General features: G+C 40.9%; 1 protein-coding gene across 1 annotated transcript in view; it reads left to right on the forward strand.

Annotated features, from left to right (window-relative positions):
* Positions 1–18,716, forward strand: part of AFG2A (AFG2 AAA ATPase homolog A) — a 161,387-nt gene that overhangs the window by 21,740 nt on the left and 120,931 nt on the right. The window contains 3 exon segments of the mRNA XM_058804280.1: positions 3,164–3,373; positions 14,439–14,492; positions 14,869–14,948. Coding sequence (XP_058660263.1) covers positions 3,164–3,373; positions 14,439–14,492; positions 14,869–14,948 — 344 coding nt within the window.

The following is an 18,716-nucleotide window of genomic DNA, read 5'->3' on the forward strand; positions in this document are numbered from 1 at the left end:
ATGGCACCAATATCCTCAAGGCTAAGTGGCTCTGCTGAGAGCCAGAGTTACTGATTCTTGCCTTGCTCATGTGCTCAGGTTGTTATTCCTTTGCTGTGCCTCTCAGGCACTCTAGTCCCTTTGGAGCCAGGTGGAATGCTGCCCAATGGCACAACACAGGCAGGTAGAAGCAAGGTCTTGGGATACTGCAGGAAATCTGTTCTCAGTCCTGGTCATCCTACTCCTCAGGTTCCTCTTGTCCGCTAAACCACCCTCCTAGTGATTGTTTTCCTTGATTGTCACTTGGTTTTATTTGTTAAACGTTCACTGAGTTATTGGAGTACTACTGGAATTCATTCCTTTATTAACAGCCTAGTGGAGATTATTTTTGTGCTGACAGGACCTGCATTACCACAAAGCAATGCGTATTTTCTGAAGGTGTAGGGTAAATTTCAAGCCATCTGCTTGCTGTCTGGGGTGAGTTTAAAGTAGATTCTAAAGTAATTTGGGTGCAACAGATTTTGTGTCCTCCTATATCACCAAAGGAAGGGAGTTTGGAACTAGATGATCTTTAGAGTCCATTCCATCTCAAAGTATTCTGTGAATGCTGCAATCTAAAAAGTCCTTGCTAAAAATAACTTGATACACTAAATAAATTATAAGATGTGAGATTTTTTTCCCCAAAGAGAAGACAGAAATTTGAACTACATTTATAATATCAGCTTTTTAGGTATTTATTGCAGATGGAGTACTCACTTTGCAACCCCCTTGGTGTGGATGGGCCTTTGGCCCATGTAGTTACTTACAAGTAAAACCATTGACATACATGAGATTTTTTTTATTTTCAGCTTCATTTTTTAGATGGTGGGCTCTTCCATAGTTCATTGCTTTGCAGTAGCCATGTGCCAGTCAAATGACAGGAGTTCAAAGTAACTTCTGAATAAAGCCACAATTCCTTTCTCTTGTGTCTGAATTGTGTTGGCTGTGACCAAGGCAAATGTAAAATCCTTGCTGCCTAGTTCTGTGTACCATATTGCCTTCCATTTTAAAGAGCCTTTCTTGAACTTTGCTCTGTGTTACAACCTTTTTTGAAGGCTGCTTTTTCTGCAGCAAGGATTTAGGGGAGAGAGGATGCACATTATAAATCAGGAAGTTAATACTGCAGTTCTTTGGAGAGTTGCACTGCAATTGCTGTTCCTCCCTCTCCTGTGGGTCTTTATGAAATTTTTTTCAGAGAGTGCTGTGGGTTTTGCTTGCCTCTTCCACTCCCTTTAGTGTAATTCAACACTCAGATTTGTGTCTTTGAAGGCAAAAGATTCTGGATAAGACAGCCTTTGCCTGTCTGCTTTATTTCTTTATTACTGGTGCTTAATAACCTCTGGGGAGCTGCTGCTCTGTGTTGCACTCTGAGTTCTGTTGACCTGGGGGGAGCTAGAGATTGCAGCAGTAATGAAATGTTGGTGTAGCAGAGAGCTGGTTTTGTGTGTGTGAGTCCAGCCCCAAGGCTAATCTTTAAAGCCATTTCCACAGTGACAGAACATCACACCTCATTGCTGGTGTTGCAAGACCTCTCCTTTGAGATCCTGTGCAGGTGAGAGCAGTGGAACTGTTGCTGGTAGACTGTTCCCCAACCTCTCTTCCCTCACCTCTCCCCCCCCAACACTTATCTCTCTCCTTTTGAAATGAGGACAAGTTTGTTCTGTTTAGAATTCACCAGAATGTGAAGGTAGTGGTTTATTAGCTATTTTTGCTTTTAATACTATTGCAGCACCAGTTCCTCACCTTGTACTGTCAGAATTTAAATTGTAAGCATTCTAGACTTAGAATAAGTCTCCAGATTGCTGAAAACAACCTTCATGTAAAGTGACCTTACTTCACCTTTTCTGTTCAATTCTGTCACTTGTGCTGGTCTTAAATGCCATGTAGTGGGTCTGAAAAATCACTTGAACGATGCCTGACTGATATTCAGAAGACTGAATATTTGCAGAGGGTAAATGACTGAATATTTAAGAGAGTAAAAGTAACATTTAAGTGTTTTCTCCCTGGCTTTTTATGTGCATGTAAAGTACTGCTAATAGATTTTGCCTTCTATTGCTGAAACTTAAGGGGAATTCATGATGGCCTAATTAATTTCAAGATGCTTTTGTTCATGTTTGTCAAAATCTTTGTCTAGATAGAAAGACATGATGACTAGTCCATACTTTGCCAGGTATGAGTAAGGATTGATACTGAAAAAAGGAGAACAATGTTGTCTCCTTATGTTGTCTTCTGCCCTCAGAAAAAGTTGTCTAAGAGTGTCAGATTTAGTTCTGTGCAGTTACAAATCTCCTACATAGAATCAAGAGCTGTGGGGGTAGGTAATACATCTTCTTAAATGAAATTAAAGTCACACTATGTGACTATGAATAGTCACACTATTTAATATCTGACTCATAAACACAAACTTTTGTTACGTTTGCTGTTTGCTCTCTGCTCTCTTTGTAATTTTCTTCTACGTTGAAGTCTGACAATCTAAGAGAAATTTTATTTGATTCAAAGTTTGCTTGGTCTTAAATAAAAGTGTTTGCACCACATCCAAATGCTTTTTTTCAATAGCAGACTGAATTACCTTTCTCAGGGACTGTCTACTTCTAGTTTCCACTCCTTGTCCTGGCATCAGGGGAAAATAGGGACAAACCAAGGGTGACTCCAGGTTTCAGCTTGGGGGAAAGGCAATACCTTGCCTCTCAGCAACACCCTGCTTGCTTTTCACATCTAACTCACTTTCCAGAGCTGAAGGATGATTAATGTTGAGCAAATTTCTGGAAGAGTGTTTTAAGGCAGAAGATCATTTGATTTAGGTGTGCCTTGACATGTTTAATATTTGAAGTGGATGGTGACCAGAGGAAGAGCAGGCTGGGAAGATGTGGAGAAAACTCTCAGGCTTGTTGACAGCACTGTAGGAAGAGGTGTGGCAGGTTTTAGATCTGTCTGCTTTTTTGGTAGGACATAACACATGCCTTTATGTATTCCTGACAGGCCTGTCTTGTGCTTCTTGTTTAATAAAGACTTTTTGAAGAAGTGACTCATTGAAAACAACTTTATTAAAGAACCAGTTCACATTCTGCAGAGCACTTTTGATTTATTTACTTTAATAGTTCTGCTCTGAATTGTCTGAATTCAGCAAAAATGCTCTGTTCTGCAGGTATCTTGGTCAGACATAGGAGGACTAGAAGATGTCAAGCTGAAGTTGAAGCAAGCAGTGGAATGGCCTCTCAAACATCCAGAGTCCTTCATCCGAATGGGGATCCAGCCTCCCAAGGGTGTCCTGCTGTATGGACCTCCTGGGTGCTCTAAAACCATGATAGCAAAAGCTTTGGCTCATGAAAGTGGCCTCAACTTCTTGGCAGTGAAGGTAGGCCATTCACACTCACATTTTCTTAACTCCTGCATAACAACTGATGGTTTTACCAATTTCCAGTGTTAAAATCCAGTGGCTCTTAGTGTTTCTGTTCCCTATATGCTCCTGCAAACACCTTGTAAATATCAAGTAAATTTTGTGTTTTCTTGTATGCTATTAAAAGAATTATTTTGTCACAGCACAGATCTGGGATGGACAGGTAAGCTGTGGAGTGAGGTCTTAAATATTGGCATTGTTTAAAGTCTTTCTAAAAGTGGCAACAATATTTATACTGCAATTAAAGCAATGTAAATGAAAAGTGCCTCTGGATAGTGGATAGCTGCTGTTACTGTAATAATTACTTGCATGCATGGAAATATCATCTAATCTCTTACATTCCTTTTCATTCCTCAGGAAGGTCACTTTCTTTATCTCACTGGTTGTGTTTCATTACAGATTTTTTCTTGTCCTGTTTGCCTTTTTTCCTGGGGAAATAGTTCTACTTCATCAGTTTTCAGAAAGCTTGAAAAATCAGTTATATCTTGAATACTCTTGTAAAGATGGGATATTCTCTCAGCATTAAGAAACACTTAGTATAGAAAAATTTTGGATTTCGTTGCCTATGAATCAGTGTAATTGATCACTGTGGGTTGTATGGAAAACACATGAATGGAAGTTATTTAATAATAATACTGAGCTTCACTGCATAGGAAAGAAAAAAAAAAGAGTGATTCCACATGGGTTAGTCTTGCAGCTGTGTCAGATTGTTAATGAAGTGCAAGAAAAAACATTTGTTTAAGTGTTTTGAAAGTATCTCCTCCTCAGCAGTAAGATCACGTCCCCTTCTCTGTTGACCATCTCCTGACTCACAAAGCCTCCTGTGTTAGTTTGCACACAGCTTCCTCCTCCTCCCATCCTTTCAGGCACGCTGTGGATCCTCTCTGGGAGCAGAGGCACTTGTGTTGACCCTGAAGCCAGCAGCCCTTCACTGCCCGGGCTCCCTGGGGTTACAGGCAGCCCTCTGGGTCACAGTCACATCAACAAGGGCAGCTTTGGAAACCTCAGCCCTTAAGAAACGCTACCTTTCCTGCCTCTTCCATAAAGACAAAGTAGTTCTTTGTGCTCCAGAGTTACTGGTAAACAAGGTAACCTTTTCCTCTGCCTCTGCTTAAAAGAAAACATTCCTCTTTGTCTCACCCTAAGCACTGGTGCCTGAGAGGGTGGGGAAAGAAGGTAGCAGTCTGGAAAAAAGAAAATCAGTTGAAAATGGATGTTGTTGCTGTCTTGTATCCCTCAATCATGGCACCATCAGACAGTTTTACTGATGCCGTTAATTGTCTGAGAGTGAAGGGTGGCTCATGCTGACCAGGAGGTATCCAAAGCTGCAGTGTACAGTAATGCAGCATTTTGCCATGGTGCAGTTCTGCACGTGCAACATTGCCCATCACTGACAAGCTGCAGAAGTGTCTGGCTCTAGGAAATTGCCTGTGATTCCCAGTTGGTTTAAATCCCCTGGCCTGGAACTGGTCAAATATTCAATGTACAGATGTTTCAAGAAGCACATATCTGGAGCATGTCCAACCTTGGACATGTTGACTCCAGGAAGGGAACATAGCCCACTTTCTCTAACTTCACATTTGTTTCCTGGACAGAAAAAGGCAACATCCATCATGTACTAAATGTGTTAAACGTCGTCTGTAGCACTTTCTCAAGCACAACAGGCATGAATTAATTTCCACTGCAAGTGTTCCTGCAATAAATCCAAACTAGATGAATTTGTGGGGTTTTGGTTTGTTTTGTTGGGGTGTTTTTGAGAGAGGATTTTTCTTTTCTTGCTTATAGCCCTATTAATTTTCCCCTTCTCTACATTATGTCTTGGATATCCATCCCTGGAACCGACATCAGGCATTTTGAAACGAAAGTGCGATTCTTGATGATTTACTTTTCAGACTTGCATTTTCCTTCCAGACTCTCTGGAGTAAGTAATTCTGATGAAAAGTGTCTGCTGTACAGCTTGTAGGATACTCTCTTGGGATAGTGCAGAGGGCAGAGGTTCTTGGGCCCTTCTGGAGCAGGGGCTGCAGGCAGGCAGGAGGCACAGCTCTGGATGCTGCCTCTCCCTTTGGCTGTGAAGCCTGAGAGGAGATCGATTCTGTTCCATGCAGTGCTTGCTCGGTTCGGTGATTTTTGGACGGCACTATTGTGTCTGCACAGTGCATTTTAGAGCCACGAGCACAGCAAGTCCCAGCTCCCTGCCATCAGTGCTGGATGTGCTGTCCTTGTCTGAGCTGGCTGTCCTGCTTCAGTGCAGCAGGTATCGCCTCCAGGCAGGCTTTGTTTGCCAGATGTGTCTGTGCAGTTTGGACAGCTGACTCTGTTCAGTGAGACGTTTCAGCTGGGTTATGAGCAAACTGCTCAAATGTGACCTTTCCATCTGTCTTGGGCATAGGGAGCTGTCACAAGGCAGCCTCTGGCCTGCGTCTGACTGGCTTCTCATGAGGTTTGGGAGATGGGCTGAGTCTCCATGTCATTTCTGGGCAGAGGAGCTGAAGAAAATAACGTGATAACAGATGTTTGACGTTGCATCCTGTTCTCTCCTGAAATCTATTGTGAGATTTGAATGGTTAGCGTTACAATGAATGTTGCCCTTTTGTAAACATGGTCTTTGATACTTGGCCAAAAACTTTTTATAGCTGTATTTGCACCAAGATTGGTGACCTTTTGCTTTTCCAGAGCAAAGCTTGTTGGTTGGTTTGTTTTACAAAGCAATCTTGCATATCATTCCTAGGGGGAATAGTTTATTTTTGTTCCTTCTCTTGACTTTCTTTGTTTCTAATACAATGTATCTGCTAAATTTACTGGGGGGGAGGTTGTCAGCTACTTTCCAGGGGATGGCTCTTCCTGCTCCTTCCCGCCAGCCCCTTTTTCTAAATCTCTTGTAGCATTGAGCCTTTTCAAGGTTTTAGTGGTCATCTGGATTATTCCCCCCTCCAAATCTCTGTTACAGAAAAGGCAACAACTGAATTGTTCTCAGCTGCTTGGAGATTTTTCAGCGTTTTGCACTCATGGATACAAATGAGTGTAGGACTGTGTGAAGGAATGGATTAGGATAATTTTTTCGTTATGCAGGATTGAACACCAGTCTTGACTTATCAACAGCTTTTGATCTGACTGACTGCTTGTTTCAGTCAGCCTTTTCTGCGCTTTGTCTTTCACAATCCTCTTGTGCTTGTACCAAAGTTTGTAATTTTCTTCTGAAATGTGTTTTATGCACTTTTTGTGCTAGTAAGAAAAACCCCTTATATTCAGGTATTGGACCTATCCATATGACTATGATGGGGATATAATTTTCAGCTTCTGCCAGGCTGATGACACCTTGCTGTCATATACAACCTGTCTCTCTGACATTTTTGCTTTAGATGTCATCTAGCTTTCTGAAACTGAGCATGAAGGAAATGAAACCCTTTGTCACTGTATTTCCTTGTTGGACTATTTGTGTCGTAGGTATTTCTGTGGACTGTTTTGACAGTTCCTGCACCTAGGGTCAGTTTTGACTGGCTAGTTTTTTGAGCTTTATTTTTTGTGAGACCACTAGGATTTTTGTGGTGATATTATATTTTTGGAAGTAACTCGCCTGGCTTGCTGTATAGCATAGATAATTATCTTTGCATTTGTCTTGCATCTTAGTTTATTTAGATGCATTATAACTGCCTTCTTGGATTTTAAATTTGTTAGTTTATTTTATTTTTAGGAAATCCTGTGTCATTGTGTTTTGCTAAGAATCAAATGGGTATTACTTTTCCTTACATATTTTCTGTGGCTTTTCTGGGAAGCAATTAGCAGAGTCTGTGTGGAATCTTTTTCCCCCTCCTATTATTGTGCTATTTAGGTCATTAACTTTACTACCAAATAAAAAAAAAAATTGAGCTTTTTCTGGTTTTAACCTATTTCAGAATGAACACTGGAGTCTGCTCTTAAGATGTCAGGCTGGGAGGTACCATCTGGATACTCATCCAGATAAATTCTATCACCCAGCTGTGATGGTCTGATCCATGGGGAATTGGAGTTCTGTTTTCTGTCTAACAAGCAGATTACCTGAGTTTATAAGATATATAGCAAGAAAAATTACGTAACTTCTATATGCTTGTGCAGGTTTCAGAAACATCATTTTTCCTCTTGCTGCGTAGTGCTTTTTAACATTTGTCTGTTTAAAATCAAAAGTAAGACCAAGCCTCACTTAGGGGTAGTGACAAAAAACAGCTTAAATTTTAAAAAGTTAAATGCCTTGCAGTTCAGCTAAGCGAGGCACAGTAATTTTTGTAAACAGGATGAAGCAATATTTGAAGAATCCCTACCACACAAAGCAAAGTAAACCAAATCCACCTGTGACAGTAAGGAGTGTTTAAGGATGTCAGCACTGAGCAAACCACTGGTACAGATGATGTGAACTATACTGTTCTTAAACTTTAATTTGAAACATTCGTTAGGAGATCCAACTACAGTGTGATTTTTTTTTTAAAAAAAGAGAAAATATTCCTGACCTTTTATTTGCTGTTACTTAAGAGCTTGGACTGAAGGAATCTTTTCTTTTTGCAATGAGCAGTAATTACAAAAATATACAGAGTTCCCAGGGCTCTGTCTTCACCTTGGCTTGGTTCAGCTTCCTGTGTCACCCAGCCGATGCTTTTGTACCACTCCCCGTGCTTGACATGTGCTTAAGCTTAGTTTGTCATCTGGGTCAATTATGTCAAAATATTTTCCAATTCAAGTTTCCTCTGCTTTTCCCTTCAGCTCTTGGCTGTGGCAGCTCCCACAGATTAATGAGGCTTGGAAAGGTCGACTGCTTTGCTTTGTGAAGAGCTGTCACTGAGTTTTGGGGAGATAGCTTAGCCTTTTGATGGGGATTTCAGTGAGCAGAAGCCTGAAATAAGAAAGCTTGGTGACTGTAAGTAGTTTAAAAGCAAGGCATTTAAGATGAAAAATGCAGAGGCATTGTGGCTTTATGAGAAATTTTGGCAAACATTTGATAAAATTTCTAAAAGGATCCACAGTAACACATTTACAACAACTTGTTAGTTAATTAGCAGATAGTAAAAATAGCTCTTTGAAAAATTGGACATTTTTTACAAGGGATAACAAGTTGAGATACTTTGTTGATCTCTTTTAATCCTGAAGCTTTCTGCATATTGTACTCAACTAAAAATCATTAATCCATTCTTACCATAAGCTTACCAAAAGTGACTATACAGGCAGAAAATGGTTAAATATAATCCCTATCTCTTTGTCCCTTCTCAATTACCTCGCAAATTTATTTTTTATTAGTGCTTAGTTTCTTTCTCTCTCTTCAAGTTACCAGTGGAGGAATGGAGTGTTGCTGGAGGTGCGAAGTCTCAGCAAATAGGTTTTGCAGCAGGGGTGGCTCATTTTGTGTGGTTTTGCTGTGTGATTTTTGATCCTGCATGGATCCTGCCCTGATGATGCCAGAGGCACTCCAAAGGCACTGGTGCGTGCAGTGAGTGTAATTCAATGTTTCCAGTCAGCTCATTCTGCAGTGCAAATCCTGGCTTCTGTCTTGTGTAAAGAAGCCTCAGAAGATTGTCACTGGAGTTTGCTGGTCAAGGCAAATGGCAAACAAGTGGACTCTGAGGCATGGCAATAAAGAAAACTGGATATTATAGTTGCCTTTGCAGTCTTACCATGCTTGTTACAACTGCACTGCAGGGACTGGGGATAACAGGGTTTTGCCAGTTTGCTCCCTTACATACTTTGGAGCCCACAAGCACCTGGTGAAATTGAAGTTTTTCAAACCCCAGACAGGTGTCAACAAGTTTTTAATGTCCTCTGGAATGCAGGGCAGAGGGAAAGGAAGTGATTAAAATGGTGCATGGTGCTCAGCCTGGGGCTTCCATGTGCTGAGAAGCTGGGAGTGATGCAGGTGAAATCTTGAAGCAGCCCTGAAAGAGAAGCAGGCTTTATTCTTAACAAGCAAATAGAATGCGTTTTCTGAGCAAATATTTTTCTATGCAGTGTAACCAATTACCAAATCACACACGTACAGCCTCTGCCTTAGAAAGAGCCTTACTGTTAAATGAAAGGAAGTTTCAGTGTTTATCCTATTAACTTGCTTCCCTGCAGCCACCCTGAGTCATGTGCTGCTTTGGTTGGACTGTGGGAGGGATGGAATAGCATTTTGCCATGGAGATTACAGTGCCAAAGGACTCAATAACTAATTTCTGAGTCTCTTCAGTGTTGTTAGAGTAGAGCATAAGGCTGAGAGAATTGAGATTGTTCAGTCTGGAGAAGAGAAGGCTTAGGAGTGACCTAATTGTGCCTTCCAGAACCTAACTAGAGCCTACATGAAAGATGGAGAGGTACTTTTTCCAAGAGCAGGATAAGGGAGAATGGTTTCAGAGTAGATTTAGATTAGATAGATTAGGAAAAATTCTTTACTGTGAGGATGGTTAGGCAGTGGCACAGGTTGCCTAAAGAAATTGTGGATTACCCATCCCTGGGTATTGGATGTGGATTACCCATCCCTGGATGAGGCTCTGAGCAAACATGGTTTGGTGGAAGGTGTCTCTGCCCATGGCAGGGAGGTTGGAACTAAATGGTCTTTAAGGACTCTTCCAACCTGGGCCATTCTGTGGTTCCATGACTCTATCTCACCTTCGGTGTCCAAACTGGAAAGAATTAAAAGAAGATGCTGGGTTCAACCGTATGAATGGTGTATTGCTGGGGTGGGATCAAACTTTGCTGCTCTGAGCTGCATGTCTAAGCTTCTCCTGCAGCCTTAAGAGAAATTAGCACATGGCACCTGAGAGGTGAACATCTGTCTGCCCAAATCAGTTCATGTGAATGTCTAATTCAAATGCCATTGTGTGACTGTGGGCACTGAACTTTGCCCTAGGAACACAGTGTGAATGGTTGAAAAATAATTTTGGCACCTCTGTCCTTTTCTTTTTGTTCTTTTCTGAGATTCACAGTACAGAGCTCAGTTGCTAGAGACATCATTTTAAATTAGATATTAATTATGACTGATACTTTAATGCCTGATCATTTCTGCTTTGAATATGCCAAAGAAGGAATTGTGCATTATCTTGTAGTAATAATCTAGAGCAATAATCTGTTGGATGTGATAGAAACTTTCTAGTTGGATCTTTAGGACCTAGAAATTGTGCTCTGTGGCTAGCACAGTTTGATGTGTCTGTGTAAGAGCCCAGAACCTGTATGTGAGGTTATCAGGGTATTTCTGAAGAGTCTGGACTGAGCTGTGTGCTGGAGACACGTCTGGAGCTGTGCCTGTGTGACTCAGAAAGCTTCAGTGCATTACTTGCCTGATTGTCAAAAGAGTGAAAAAGAAAACATGTAAGAGAAATCACTGCCTAAATTTCCTACCCAAGTGGTGGAGAAAATCTGCAAGTGGTCTTAAGGCCTGCTCAGAAAAATGACTGATGCTCTTTAACTTCAGGGGTAGCAGATGTCCCTCTTGCAGTTTAAAAATACTTTGAGAACCTCTGTCAAAGCCATGTGTGCACAAGCTTATCTCATGTTGCTGCATGTATACAAGGGTTTTATCTTCTGTGCAGTTAATCTTGGAGAGTTAATTCTGATAATACTTTAAATCCAAGAAATTTGGGTTTTTTTATTAAAATAAAAAAGAAATTAAAATTCATCCGATCCAGACCATAAGCAAGTAGAAGGTTTCATGATGCACGGGGATATAAGTAAGTAGGGATGGAATAGTCTGTAGAGAGAGCGTGCCTGGAAACTCTCTCTACTGTGAGGCTGAATAAAGAAACCTCAGCAGTATCCAGTGGGCCTGAATTGGCAGATTTTTTACTGTCAGTCTGGACTCCAGCTCACAAATGCTTATATGCATGGCTAAGCTACAACTACTTCTGCCAATTTTCTGCTCCAAATCTTTTGCTGGTTTTGGAGTCCCTGTGCAAATGTCCACAAGAAACAGGTTTTATTTCTACATGTCTGCTTGTATGGAAGATGACTTGTTGCAGATGAGAAAAGAGCTGTGCAGCATTAAACTGGCCCATTTTTTACTAGCACCTCTTGGTCAGTCTATCAACAGCTATACAAAGCTTTTAAAAAGAATCCATATGCTCACCCCTTGGCCAGAAATGATCTTTCAACAAATGTCAGCTAAGTCAAGCTCTTGTCATTTGCTTTTTAAAGCATTTAGAAAAGCACTGAAAAATAAAATGAAAAAACTCTCCTGGTATTTCTTCATTGGCCTCCAAAGTCTTCTAAAGGTGAACTTTGTGAAATGAGAAGCTGTGTCAGCTGCCAGCAGGTGACTTTGTGGTGGCCTGCAGACTGCCTGTCCTGCAGATTTGTTTTTCAAACAAGAGCTGCCATCAATCTGAGCTAAAGGACAGCACAGGTGCAGACAGGGTAAGGCAAAGGCTCAGCTCAGGTGGGACCAGAGCTCACCCAGCTACTTTGAATATTTCTAGTTTTTGTGCTGTGGTTTTCAGTGTTTGCATGATTGAATTGTACAGCAATTCCTCCTCTTCTGTGTGTGCTTTTTCTTACTTTGGAGCCTTTTCTTTTCTTGCCATGGACAGTAAGGATGAGCTGCTCACAGTAAAAAGCGTGACACTCAAATGGAGTTCTGGTATCCCTCATGAAGGGTAAACTAGGAGACTTTCAAACCAATTTTCATTAAAATTCTCCACAAAGAGGCAGAGCTCATTAACATGTAGTAGTGTTTCACCTGGAGTTGCTTTTTAGTGAAGAGAAAAATGGAGAAAAACTTAATGTCAAAGCTTACAGCAAAAAGTTACATTCAAAATAATTCTCTTTGAAACATTTTAAATGGTGTTTATTGCTTTGATGTTGCCTTCATCATATTTTAATGCCTTATTAAAAATGAAACTACATGCATCTGAAATTATATTGTACCTTAAAGCTCAAACAGGGTAGTTTTGGGGTTTTTTTGCTGAGACAAAAGAAAATGTCAGGCTGTTTGATGTTGGGTCACAGGAGAGGAGCACACCGTTGGCACGGATGTGTGTGATGTTGGTTTCCATGGGAATACTGATGTGAATGAAGATTACTTATGGGAATAAGGGCATGAAAGGGAAGCTCCAGAGGCTCCAAGGAGAAGTTAGTGAGAGAAATCTGTAATTGTGGGTAGAGTCTGCAGTGGTTTCTCATTGTGACAGAGAGCTGGATGGAAAGAGAGGACTCTGCTCTCATTCCTTAAGGATTTGTCAGGGCTGTGCTATCGGATTCCTCATCTGCCCTGAGCGTGATGAAGGACGAGGGCCCAGAGCAGCTGGGCTGTCTCTGAGCTGCAGTCTGCCCTCACTGGCTGCTCCACGCTCCTCATGGCTGATGTCAGTAGCAGCAAAAGGCTTTGTGCTTCTCTCTCTCACCTTGTATTTTGTGTTTCTCTCCTCACCTTGTTTTTCCCTTCTGTCTTTCCTGCGTCCTCAGTTTTGTGTGTGAATAATTCTGTTTCCACACAGGTACCCACCAGACTCCAATTTTGCAGTCATTGGAGGCCTCCAGGTGCCACTTTAGCTGCCACAGCAGTTGCTTTAAGAAAGAAAACAATGCTAATTGTATAATTTACCTTTCCTGCAAGCCAGGCACACAGTGCTGGCCCTATCAACTTTTACAGTGTGGCTATGGCCAGGCTGCTGCACTCACCTGGTCCTTTGGATAAAGGACAATTCTTTGAAAAGAAAGAAATAAAAGTGGTGTCTATGCCTGGATGCTTTGCTGATATCAGATAACTTGTGCTTTGCTTTTCAGAGGATATTATTTTTTACCCCTACGTGAGCACAGGTGTTTTCCAGTGTCAAGGTAAAGTCAGTGCATTAACTGTTACTGCAGGAATGAAAATGAGCATGGAGAGGGGAGCCTGCAAAAACCAGTGTGCTGCATTTTTGCTGTGTGATGAGTGATGAATCTGTGTTCCACCAACCTGGGAACAAAGTCCAGATGGTCCCATTCAAAGATGGCTTGTAACAGAGGCTCTGCCATTGCCAGTGCATAAATGTGTGTCTGCCACACATTCTTAATTGTGACATACCTGCTGTTAAAGCTGCCCTGTGCTCTGGCTGAGTTACCTGAAGGCACCCACAGCTGGGAGGAGGTGGTTCAGCTTTCTGACTGTGAAGGATGTTGTTTCTTCTGGGGGAATTACAAGGGCACCTGTTGTTGCCTGGGAAATAGATTGGAGCCACTGGCTCTTTTCGTTCAGGGCAGCAGATAATGATCCTTGTTTGTGGCTGCAGGTCAGTGCTGATGCAAACCAGACTGAAGTCAATGAGTCATTACCAATCCCAGGAGAAGCTGAGGCCCATTAGGAAGCCTTATTTAAGCAGCCTATCCTACAGGATACAGCAGAACAGAAAATACTCTGAGAGTCTGCCATTGTTTTACTTTTTAGAATTGTAAGTACTTGTTCAAGACTGGAATGCTGACCCTGTGGTCTCCAGTGTGTTCCTGGTGGACAGGGCTGTGAGGATAAGCAGGCACCACAGCAGCTGGCACTCATAATCCTGCTTGGCAGGCTCAGCAGAGCAGCAGGAATGTGCATGAGCTCAGACACTGAACAGCTCCCTTGCTAGGGATGGGTTTCAGGTGTGCTGCTGTGGAGCTTCTTGCTTCACCTGCAGAGTGTCAGGTTCAAAGAAGTGCTGTTAAATGTTGGTTTAAGTCACTGCTGTGGTGCTTGGCTGGGCAGGATGCAGGTTGAGAGTGCAAGTAAATGCTTTGCTGTGATTTGTTCTTCTGGCTCCTTTGCAGCCCCTTGGTGTGCTGTTGTTGAGCACTTTTAAGACCCTCACAGCATTTGTTTTTGTGGTTAATTCAATTTCTCATTAAGATACTGGCAAAATATCAGGAAGAGAGGACTAACCAACATGCATAGGTACTAAAATAAATGGAGAAACCCTCTATCTCTACCAAGCTAGGTCAAAATGCACCCATAAGACTTAAAAATGACAAAATCTCAGAATTTTTTGTAAGAGATTGAGACCAGTGTAGCACTGGCAGACTGTCTCAGTCATTTTGTATACAAATGTATCATGTTTTTGAATTTTCTGTTTTTCAGGGGCCTGAGTTGATGAGCAAATACGTTGGTGAGTCTGAACGAGCAGTGAGAGAGGTGAGAAAGAGCAGGCTGTGGATAACATTAGATACAAAGCTTCCTGGGCTTTCAAATTCTTCTCTGCTTATGAGGTTACCATTAAACTTCCTGAAAACTCCTTCTGGTGTAAGCTTAAAAAAGAAAAGAAGAAAATGAAGCAGCAGGGATATTTAGCTTTCTCCTGCATTGGTACATGTTGAATTTGGGATCCTGTGGCAGCTTTTTCTACTCTTTAAAAAAAAAAATCTGTTTTAAAATAGAAACAACCCAAGACAAGACAGGCTGATGTCTGTTATGTGAAACTCTGTCACTCTTGAGGTGTGCAGGGGGTGATAGTGTACTGTAAATGCTTCCTTCCCTTAAAACTGGGTATTTCATTGTTGGTTTTTTGTAGATCTTCAGGAAAGCCAGAGCAGTGTCTCCTTCAATTCTCTTCTTTGATGAAATAGATGCCTTGGCAGTTGAAAGGGGAAAGTAAGTAATCCTGTTACAAAAACAACAGGCATTATTTCCTGATAAATGATTCTTACACTGTACAGTCAGTTTTATTTACCTTTCTAGAATGATTTTATTAAATATCTTCATTCTTTATACAGAAGGGTAATGTGTGACTTACTCAAGTCTATTTAACTTGGCATAAACAGGTAAGCTGATGGAGTTCCTCCTTTCTCATCTCATTAGCAGGAATGAATTTACTGGTTCTCATGCTATTTGGCTCTTTTCTGTGGTTTTACCTTTTATTTCCAGAAACTTAACTCCTTTTTTTTCCCAGGCTTGTTGCCCTGGCCTAATTGGGTGTCTCCATCAAGCAAACAGTAGGATCATAAGCTACATAACACAAATTTCCAAGGAGAATACTCATAAAACTAAATCTACACCTATGTTTAAATGTTTTGCCAGACCGGGAAAAACTTCATTAAAAGATTTGGGAACACTTGTGTCCTTTCATGTGTGACATTAAGAAGGGATTATTGTGCAAACACCTAATATTATTTTTTTAATATCCTGCTTTGTGATCATTCCAAGAGATGTTTAGCTCATGTCTGAAGTAGAATGATTGCAGTTTTTAGTTGCCACTACAGCATTTAAGATTTGACAGGCTCTGTAAGTGGACTTCCTTGAGGGATACCTCATTATAAATGTAACTGCTACTTGCTGTTGCAATAAATACTTTTATTCTGTTTTATTATGCATGAAAACCTGCCAAATAGGTGCATTAGAAAGTATTTGTCCTGTTTAAAGGCACATCAAAACTCCAACATTTTTCTGGGGAGAAAGCTCCCTCAGCATCCCTGCAGGTTCTTTTGTATTGCAAGAAGGATAACAGGAAAGGATAACAGGTGTCATTTTGATGTTGGTGGCATCAACATCAGGAGGTGGCATCACATGTAGCATAGAGCTGCCCTGTGAAGCTGCTAAGAAATGAACATTCTTACTGTTGAAAATGCAAAATCTGATTGAAGATGTTTTCCTCAAAGTCCTTCTCATGTGCAACGTGTGCAGCTGTGAAATTTGTGATCTTCCTAGAAGTGCTATGCACTGAAGCAACAGAGAAATTGCAAAATTGTTTGCTTGAATCAAGCCAGTGGAGGGGAAAAGAAATATCATCCCCTGCTGCAATTGTTAATATGTTTAGCTTCCAGAACCAGCACTTCATCAAGATCAAACCTCCAAACCTCTTGGAAGGTTAAGCCATAATACATTTTAAACAGTTTTTTCACACAGTGCCCTGGAGGTGGTGAGTTTGTTAGTTTGTTTGCTTTTTTAGGGAGTAAACAACATGATTTTACCTTACCTGGGACTGTCTCTGGGGGGGTAGTAGGCCTGGCACAGCTTGCTGAAGAATGTGGTGTGACCTGCTGCAGTGGTGTTGTGCTGGAGACATCTGGTTTTGGAGCTTTAAAAAGAACAGGGCGGTACACACAAATATTTCATTGTCAAATCTGAACCAGATGGGAGGTAAAATATGTAGCAGAGTTCTCATAAAATTCATCTGAAATTAAATGGTGTAGGAAACCAGACAAGGCACTTATTAGAAATGGCCCTTTTTTACAGGCTGACTTTGCACAGTAGGAATTTGCAAATGCACTAGAGATGCTAACGATTTGAGGCCTCTGGAGATCCATTTCCTGTGCTATTACTGACTGTGCTGAAGTTTTCAAGGAAACACCTGTTTATATTGTCTCCCCATTCCCTCTGTTGGCTGAATTAGTTTTCTTTGCCTTGGCAGTGAAGAACACTCTGTGATATAGCTTTTGAGAGTTGAAATCCTTGATAGGATGCTGTGGGCTTTGTGCAGAATGTGCTACATTCCATATCTCCTGGGTAGGCAGCCTCTCCTAATCCTACCAGGGTATGTCCAGAAATCCAGAGAATCTGAAACTGTTAAACTGTGAGAGTAATTTTATGTATAAATCTGATCAGAAATATGGATGTGAAATAACATTGAGTAAATAACTTAATGTTTTTGTTCTTTAAAGCACCCTGCCAAGTATTCATTAACCCTTTATTTAGATTTGACTAAAACTTGTGGTTGTTTTGCTCCCAACCTTCTGTAGAAGTCACTAAACAATCCCTTCTCAGCAGCAGGGGCATATGAACTAATAGATTTTGTAATTAAATGAGTGTAGAGGCAGACAAAGAAAGCTAAGGAATTTTCTTGTTTGGGCCATTCATGATAACTCCTTTGCATCAGGTAGTGGATTCTGTCACTGCACAAGCCATTGTGCAAACACTGTGGCTGCACTCAGTTATGCCACAGTGTTTTATTTATGACACACTCCCAAGCCATAATTTATTCCATAATTGTTACACATCTAAGATGCTACCTAATGTAACTGTCTCATGTAGCAGTTTTGTTTTACAAAATCCTGTTTGTGTGTGTTTATTAGTTAGAGCTAACAATACTTTGAAGTCAGCAAAAATTATAGTAATTGCCATTGTTCATTGTCAAAATGTTTTATTTGGAAAAGATTATTTCTTATCCAGCCTGCTTAGAAGTTTTATCAATAAGTTTTATCAATATCAACTAAGATTTTTTCCTTGTCTGCCCACACTCTCCCTAGTTTGCATGTAGTGGACACAGTAATACATATTGATCAAGGAATTAAGCAAGTAGGCTGGAGGCATACCAATTTTAAAGACAGTTTATGAAAATATTATCCTGCAGCTCTGAAGAAAAGTAGTTCAATGTAAGGATCAATTGCTTGAGATAAAAATCTGATTATCCTTTATGAAAGAAGAGAGAGTGAATCTGAATGGTCTTGAGTTTCCAGTGTAGTAGTGAAGACATAAAGATACTTTGAGCTGTGTTCACTTCTGCATTTTGTTCTGTTACTCTGAGCTTCTAATGCTCATGGAGGATTTTTCCATCTCTTTCTGATTTATGTAGAGATGTTAGAGTAAGTTTAGAGAGAACTGAAAAGGAAAAATTAGTGGCTCAGTGGCCTGACTGTAGAGAAAAAGGGAGGCATTCACCATGACTGTTTCTAAAGAAAAATTATAAACCTGCAGCAGAAAAGATGGTAGAAAGTTAGAGGTTTAAGGTTTGAAGAGGAGAAATGATAGAGAAAGAAAAAACTTCTTCAGTCATGCATCAGGAGAGGTGAACTTTGAGATGCACAGAGCCTTTTCCTCTGCTTTGTGGTTCTAATTAGCATCTGCTTGCACAAGCAGATTATGACTTTTTCTCTGCTTTCCCCATACTTTTGAAAGATGCTGTTATGACTTTTTGTAGAACAGATTGCACTGAGGCAGGACTGGTCCAGATACAGCAGAGTGTGAGCAGCAGAGTTTGCCTTGAAGTGATCCTGTGCCTGCACAAAGCTTGGGAGACTTTACAAATTACACAGCTGCTGAGAGTTATGGGTATTTGTTACCCTCAGTATCCTGACCATGTAAAACCTAATTCTTCTGGCCATTAGGGGTTGCCAAGAGGGAAATGGCTTGGTAATTAGACTTGAAAGTGATGAATGAACTTGGGTCTGTGTAAATGCAGTGCAGACAGTCTGTTTGCTGAACTTCAGAAATCTCTGTGCTTTGGAAATGGGACATTGTTTATATAAGTAGGATTTTTAGGATTTTTCAGCAAGAGACATCCTTTTCTTGTTTTTCAGAAGCAAAGCATTTCCCCTTTAACTGCAAGTCTCTATAATGTAGGATGGGAAATGCTGCAGACTGCTGTGAAAGGCACTGATAAATGCTATTTTCCAAGGGGAAGAAAAAAAAGGCAGACGAGGGACA

This window comes from Ammospiza caudacuta, chromosome 4, assembly GCF_027887145.1.
Source record: "Ammospiza caudacuta isolate bAmmCau1 chromosome 4, bAmmCau1.pri, whole genome shotgun sequence".
NCBI classification, from domain to species: Eukaryota; Metazoa; Chordata; class Aves; order Passeriformes; family Passerellidae; genus Ammospiza; species Ammospiza caudacuta.